The sequence below is a fragment of the Pseudophryne corroboree genome, chromosome 10 (assembly GCF_028390025.1).
Source record: "Pseudophryne corroboree isolate aPseCor3 chromosome 10, aPseCor3.hap2, whole genome shotgun sequence".
In the NCBI taxonomy this organism is placed as follows: domain Eukaryota; kingdom Metazoa; phylum Chordata; class Amphibia; order Anura; family Myobatrachidae; genus Pseudophryne; species Pseudophryne corroboree.
Window position 1 is genome coordinate 380077866 of NC_086453.1, and position 7809 is coordinate 380085674.

Consider the following 7809-nt stretch of genomic DNA (forward strand, 5'->3'; position numbering starts at 1 on the left):
TGGTTTATTTTAAAAAATATATTTGGAAGCATATTTTTATATCATTTGGCAAAAGCGTTCGATATTGTGCTCTGCTGCCGGATATTGCATAATCGTGCATTAAGAAAACCACTCTCCCCAGATTATGCAATAATCAGGGAGCAGGCAGAGGTTTTTTAACAGCAACTGACCATGTGAACACAGAACGTGGAAGACAGATTAGAGCTAAACTTATTTCCAAATATTTCAGCTGTAATTATAAAAAAAAATCAAAAAAATCACCACTTAGGTTTTCATGTAAATAAAAGTGTAAAGAGAGAGTTTCCCATTTAATTAGTGTGCATATGATACATTTGGACCAATAGGAAGCAATGAGGAAGTTCTGTTAGATTTTTCTGTGGATTTGAGGTTTGATTTTGGAAGGGATTTCATAGATTCAACTCTAAATCCCTTCCCAAAATCAACCAATATCGAATTCGATTTGAAAATCCAATTATAGTAAATAAGGGATTTTGTAAGGATTTGTAGAAAATCAAAAAGAATCAATTTCGAAGATTCATAAAGAGGATTCCAAAACCGAATCCAAGTAAATATACCCCCCTGGAGAACTGTAATGCCATATGCCCCAATAATGTCCCTCTGTAATCCCAGTACGAGTACGAACACATTAGTACATGAGGCGTGTTCCTCTTCACGATGCTTGTTCTAGCTATAGCAATGTACAGACACTTGTACATACATATCCGCCAATATTGATGAATTGATAAATACGTCAGTGACGTAACAACAAACGTAATACCACAGAAGCCACTCGGCAAGTGTCGCGGGCTGCAGCCTGTTTTGCTGGATTGGGTAGGATAATTGACGTTTCTCTGAGAGTTACAGTAGCACTGGAAGCATTTGGCCTTGCGGCTTCATTACTGATTATTTATGCTGTTATAGGGAGGACGCAGAAGCCCCTAAGGCCCGGCTGATGAAACCTGGATCTTCCACCTCAGGCTCCAGAAGCTCCCGCTCAGGTTCTTCATCTACCCGCTCCACAACCAACAGTGCCTCTCGCAGCCAACGAACTCTCTCCACCCAGGAAACGCTGCACGCGGAGACCAAACATCACTGCCTGGAGCAGATATGAGGGAGCAGGCCCGGGATTAGCCAAGACGCTTGGTCTTAAAGAGAATGTACGTGTCCACTGCGACACAGGAACTATGTCTGGAGAAGCTTTGCTAGGACTTCATGGTCACATAAGTCTTTTCAGACCACATCTTTGGTTTCATTGATTTTACTACTTCACCAGTAGAGAGTTTGCACCTTTTCAATAATAAACACAGAAGCTGCGGAGCTTTGAGAGGAACGTAGGAAGATTGGGAACTATACATGAGGGAATAAGAGCTCCGCGTAGGCCAGGAGTTAGCAAGGTACACTAGTTGTGCTGAACTGTGTAGCAATGTGAATTGTTCTCTGTAAGGGAAACCTTTTTATTACTTTATGATGACGGTACGAAATATTGACGACGGTAACATTTGTTCTATGACGAGGATATTTTTTTTATAACTAGTGTTCCGACTTTGTTCATTTTAATTTCCTGTGAAGCAGAAGCCACAAAGGGCAGAACGTTCTGCGCAGAGAAACTTCCAGTAATCTTGCTGGGGACTGAAAGAGCTAAAGGAGAGAACTGTCCATTACTTATCTACTTGTCTTACATGGGCAGCCACAGCACGGACATGCGACAGTCACCCGCTGTCTACATACATGTATGTCTACATACCTTACCAGTGCACTCGATGTGCAAAGGCAGACTGCAGAGAAGCAGCCAGATGGCCGACCTAGCACCAATGTAACTTCCACGCCTACTCTGCAGCCCTGGGAGTGCGCCCGCTCTGCGGTCCCTGGGGTGCGCCCGGTCTGCGGTCCCTGGGGTGCGCCTGGTCTGCGGTCCCTGGGGTGCGCCCGGTCTGCGGTCCCCGGAGTACGTCTATACTTGACCTGTGCAAAAGTGTAAATGTAGCATTAAAGTCCAACCTCCCGCTACCTCCCCATTCATTGAAAACATGTGTTTCCCTCCTAGAACACTGCACTTGTGTCTCTAATTAATCATGAGGGACATTGTGACCATCTATATGACGTGTGGCATTATGTGTGTAGGAAACACAGAGACGCCTTTCCCCACTACAGTGTAACGTGTAAATGACATCCTATAAAAGTACAAGACTCGGTCTTCGCCATCTTAGAACCGGTGCAGAGCTGGAATGGCTGAGCGCTCTCCCTCACAGCAAGGAAGGCCCATACCCCCTCCTTTACCTATAATAATCTCACTATGCAAGATCCAGTCCCACCCCAACTCCAACGTCTGCTGGTCCACAAACCCATGCCTGATCGGAATATCTAGATGACAGACTGGGGCCGGTTTGCTCCTTAGCCATTCTGCCATTGGAGGCGGCCATTTTTGGGCTAGATCGGTATTCATGACAATGCGGCATCACTGAATATCCAGGACACAATGACGTCAGTGTATCGCTTTGTGCCTCTGTGATGTCACTACTGTCATCACTTCATGGAGTACTCAAAGGCTAAATGCTGAGTGAGCCACAAAATGGCTGCTAGTCACCACGGGCAGGGAACCGGCAGACGAGAACTGTGCTGGACCTCTCACCCTGTCATTACTGATAGGAGTACACTGTAGGCGGGCAGAATCTGAGAGGTGGGTGATGACAGCAGTGTGTATGCGCTTCCTTGCCAGGCCTGGCCACTGTCACTGCAATCATTTGTGTATAGGACTAAAGGGCTCTTCATCTAGGCTGATAACAGGGTAAGGACAACCAGGTATTTCCGCTATGGACCCATTATAAAATCTCACATCTATCCGTACCTCTCCGCCCCTTGTATGCTGCGGTTTATTCTCCAGCACGCCGCACAGGGTGCATGAGGCATGGTCTCCCAGCTAGACGGAGCATCAGGAAGGACACACGCGTACTGACAAGCTGTGCGCGTCTGTGGTGTAATTGGAATGGGGACGCCATCGCGTGACTGCACCGCTGCCTGTGGGGTTGCCATTTCATTTCTGCAGGCACTGGAGCTCCCTGTCCCTGCTGCGCCTCATGGTGTACAATTGTCCGCTCATATAATTTCCACATATTCTCCAACCGCACTAACCTGGTATAAGACGCTTCATTGGTATTATATCGTATGAAAGGGGTTTTCTATATTCAGTGTCGCTGTGTTACTCATTGGCCTGTGCGTGCCCTTCCTGCAGATGCCCCCCCTGTGGTGTACCTCGAGGTGTCTAGTATATAATTATACACATCATGTACAGGGCGCTCCGGGATTAGCCATTATATCTATGCACCACACAGAATTAGTCATTAACAAATTGCTTTCTATATTGTATACTGTTCTATTTGGTTTATGGTTACCAATTTGTTATTACTAATTCAGACCGAGCGCTACAGTATATCTATTATATAATGCGCCATCGTGTTTGTGTCAGTGGAGCGCCTGCCACCCACAGGCCGCACCTGGATCCCCGACATCTCCTGTCAGCCCCTCCACCCGCTCGCCCCGTGCAGCCAGACACACTGGTAGCGCATTATATAACAGAGGGTTCATTAACTATACTTACATAAATTATCCAGTGACCCCCCCAATAAACCCCAACTGCTTCTACTGTTGGTAGGACAGACACCGTTTGGGGGGGACTGTCCTGCTGACCCCATGGTCTCTCATTGTGATGTGTGGACGCCCTGAATGCGGTAAATTCATAGTATTCCCACAGGAGACAGGAGACCCGCTGGTGTATGATATACAGTCCCCAAGTGTAGGGATAGTCCCAGGGGTAGAATTGTGTCCCTATTCTTCATTATTTACCAGGTGCACAAACACCTTCTGTGTCTACAATGTCAATTATTACTTTGTGCTCTCGTGTGGTGGGATTTAGGATTTGGGATTTACTGAAAAGGAATAAATATGCGCAAAAAAGTAAAAAAATCTGTTTATGGAAATACGTGGACCCTGTACTGTAAGGATTGTATAGGTGTCACACCTGAGGTCGTATCATACAGGGAGGAAATATATTGCATTGCCGCAAAAGAAAAATGGAACCAAGGCCCTCATTCCGAGTTGTTCGCTCTGTAATTTTCTTCGCATCGCAGCGATTTTCCGCTTAATGCGCATGCGCAATGTTCGCACTGCGCCTGCGCCAAGTAAATTTGCTAAGAAGTTTGGTATTTTACTCACGGCATTACAAGGTTTTTTCTTCGTTCTGGTGATCGTAATGTGATTGACAGGAAGTGGGTGTTTCTGGGCGGAAACTGGACGTTTTATGAGTGTGTGAAAAAACGCTACCGTTTCTGGGAAAAACGCGGGAGTGGCTGGAGAAACGGGGGAGTGTCTGGGCGAACGCTGGGTGTGTTTGTGACGTCAAACCAGGAACGAAACTGACTGAACTGATCGCAGATGCCGAGTAAGTCTGGAGCTACTCAGAAACTGCTAAGAAGTGTCTATTCGCAATTTAGAGAATCTTTCGTTCGCAATTTTGCTAAGCTAAGATTCACTCCCAGTAGGCGGCGGCTTAGCGTGTGCAAAGCTGCTAAAAGCAGCTAGCGAGCGAACAACTCGGAATGAGGGCCAATGAACACTTTCTAAGAGGAAGGAATAGGAAGAAAATTTCATGTAACAGAAGTGGAATAAGAATCCTGCAATTCTGCAGAAACAGTGATTTGGCCAAATAAATAGTAGGTGGTGGTCCTCTGCTGACCAGTCTTACCAGAATACCCAGCTCTACACATCCCGTTCCTCTGTGTGTAATAGGGTGGTTGCAAGACATAGGGGGGAAATGGTTTTTTATCGTATCTTCCACGGGAACCCCGAAAAAGTTGCCAATTGGTGTAAAAATGAGATTGTCAAAGTTTCAGCTCGATCGGATAACGTTAAGACCCGCCTCATCAGCTCTAAAGTATTAAAAAACAGCTATTTTTCTTTAAAAAAAAAAATTGGGGTTTTCTGCTATAAAATTAGAATGGTTTAAACTAGACACGTGTTTTGTTGTTTTTTTTAGTTTTGTAGAGCGTGTTCCTGGCTTCAATTTTCACTCACACAACTTGTTTGACAAACGTACAGATCGGAAGATATATGAGTTTTTCGTAGTCCGGACCCGGAAAATCCACTTTTTTAAGAAAATGTGAAAACTGGCTGCAGGTGCAGCCAGCACAGGAACAGGCCAGGGATGGACACCCACCAATCAGTGCTTTCCTCCCGCTGGCCACCCCGGGCTACAGTACGTAAATGTCTCTTCCAGCTGAGCAGCCCCTGCTACATAGAGCACAAGGCACCGCGGCAGCGCCTGCTCCACCTCCCCATCATACATGCCTCTCTCCCCAGAGGTGGGTGCCAAGAGGTTCCCCAACGTGACACCACCCGCTCCACCTCACCCTCATACATGCCTCTCTCCCCAGAGGTGGGTGCCAAGAGGTTCCCCAACGTGACACCACCCGCTCCACCTCACCCTCATACATGCCTTTCTCACCAGAGGTGGGTGCCCAGAGGTTCCCCAACGTGACACCACCCGCTCCACCTCACCCTCATACATGCCTCTCTCCCCAGAGGTGGGTGCTCAGAGGTTCCCCAACGTGACACCACCCACTCCACCTCACCCTCATACATGCCGCTCTCCCCAGAGGTGGGTGCCCAGAGGTTCCCCAACGTGACACCGCCTGCTCCACCTCACCCTCATACATGCCTCTCTCCCCAGAGGTGGGTGCCCAGAGGTTCCCCAACGTGACACCACCTGCTCCACCTCACCATCATACATGCCTCTCTCCCCAGAGGTGGGTGCCCAGAGGTTCCCCAACGTGACACCACCTGCTCCACCTCACCATCATACATGCCTCTCTCCCCAGAGGTGGGTGCCCAGAGGTTCCCCAACGTGACACCACCTGCTCCACCTCACCATCATACATGCCTCTCTCCCCAGAGGTGGGTGCCCAGAGGTTCCCCAACGTGACACCGCCTGCTCCACCTCACCCTCATACATGCCTCTCTCCCCAGAGGTGGGTGCCCAGAGGTTCCCCAACGTGACACCACCTGCTCCACCCTCACCATCATACATGCCTCTCTCCCCAGAGGTGGGTGCCCAGAGGTTCCCCAACGTGACACCACCCGCTCCACCTCACCATCATACATGCTCTCTCCCCAGAGGTGGGTGCCCAGAGGTTCCCCAACGTGACACCACCTGCTCCACCTCACCATCATACATGCCTCTCTCCCCAGAGGTGGGTGCCCAGAGGTTCCCTGACATGACACTGCCCACTCCACCTCCCCGTCATACGTGCCTCTCTCCCCAGAGGTGGGTGCCCAGAGGTTCCCTAACATGACACTGCCCGCTCCACCTCCCCCGTCATACGTGCCTCTCTCCCCAGAGGTGGGTGCCCAGAGGTTCCCTAACATGACACTGCCCACTCCACCTCCCCGTCATACGTGCCTCTCTCCCCAGAGGAGGGTGCCCAGAGGTTCCCTAACATGACACTGCCCACTTCACCTCCCCGTCATACGTGCCTCTCTCCCCAGAGGTGGGTGCAGGCTGGATATAACCACTGCGTAGCTGTTTCTTTCTCTAGGTTATTGCACTTTAGTTTTATCTACTGCGGATTGTGTGTTGGTACAGGCTCCATTCTTCTCTCATAGAACTGTATTGTTATTCTGACTTTGGTTAAATGCTTATGAAGTATAAAGTAATTTCTAAATATAATTTAATAAAAAAAGAAATAAAATAGTAATAGATCTATAGTGCTTGCTTTCATTTGTCCTGTACTACATTACACTGCACGTTACAATTACAGAGAATGGTGCACTTGGCATAGCGATTGTAGGATTTGGCTACACACACTGTCCCAGCATACATGGACTGGCAGCAATGGTCATACTGGTCCGAGGAGGACGCTAGTACAGGACATAGAAGCGTTCTCCTTATCTATGTCACTAACGTCCAATAACAGCAACTTTGGTGGGCTCTCCTCCCCGGGACCACCACTATTACATGTGTCTATATGGGCCCCGGCCTCACTGTAGCAGGAAACATCTCACACAGCAGATCCATATAATAGCCACACAGCGCAGCGGCCTCCTCCGTCAGCTTCTGACTCCTAAACTGTCTCACACAGCAGATCCATATAATAGCCACACAGCGCAGCGGCCTCCTCCGTCAGCTTCTGACTCCTAAACTGTCTCACACAGCAGATCCATATAATAGCCACACAGCGCAGCGGCCTCCTCCGTCAGCTTCTGACTCCTAAACTGTCTCACACAGCAGATCCATATAATAGCCACACAGCGCAGCGGCCTCCTCCGTCAGCTTCTGACTCCTAAACTGTCTCACACAGCAGATCCATATAATAGCCACACAGCGCAGCGGCCTCCTCCGTCAGCTTCTGACTCCTAAACTGTCTCACACAGCAGATCCATATAATAGCCACACAGCGCAGCGGCCTCCTCCGTCAGCTTCTGACTCCTAAACTGTCTCACACAGCAGATCCATACAATAGCCACACAGCGCAGCGGCCCTCCTCCGTCAGCTTCTGACTCCTAAACTGTCTCACACAGCAGATCCATACAATAGCCACACAGCGCAGCGGCCTCCTCCCGTCAGCTTCTGACTCATAAACTGTCTCACACAGCAGATCCATACAATAGCCATACAGCGCAGCAGCCTCCTCCATCAGCTTCTGACTCAAACTGTCTCACACAGCAGATGGCAGCAAGAGGCGCTCACACCCTGCGCTTACCCGATGGCAGCAATCGGCGCTCACACCCTGCACTTACCCTGATGGCAGCAAGCGGCGC

At 49.0% G+C, this 7809-nt stretch overlaps 1 protein-coding gene across 3 annotated transcripts in view; it reads left to right on the forward strand.

The window, feature by feature from the left end:
- Positions 1-6746, forward strand: part of CLMP (CXADR like membrane protein) — a 161113-nt gene extending 154367 nt beyond the window's left edge. For 2 of the 3 annotated variants that reach the window (XM_063943819.1, XM_063943820.1), the window contains exon 7: positions 922-6746. In XM_063943819.1, coding sequence (XP_063799889.1) covers positions 922-1111 — 190 coding nt within the window. In that variant the 3' untranslated portion in view covers positions 1112-6746. The remainder of the gene's footprint in view (positions 1-921) is intronic. The other variant, XR_010188715.1, reaches the window with a different exon arrangement.
- The last annotated feature ends 1063 nt before the right edge of the window (positions 6747-7809 follow it).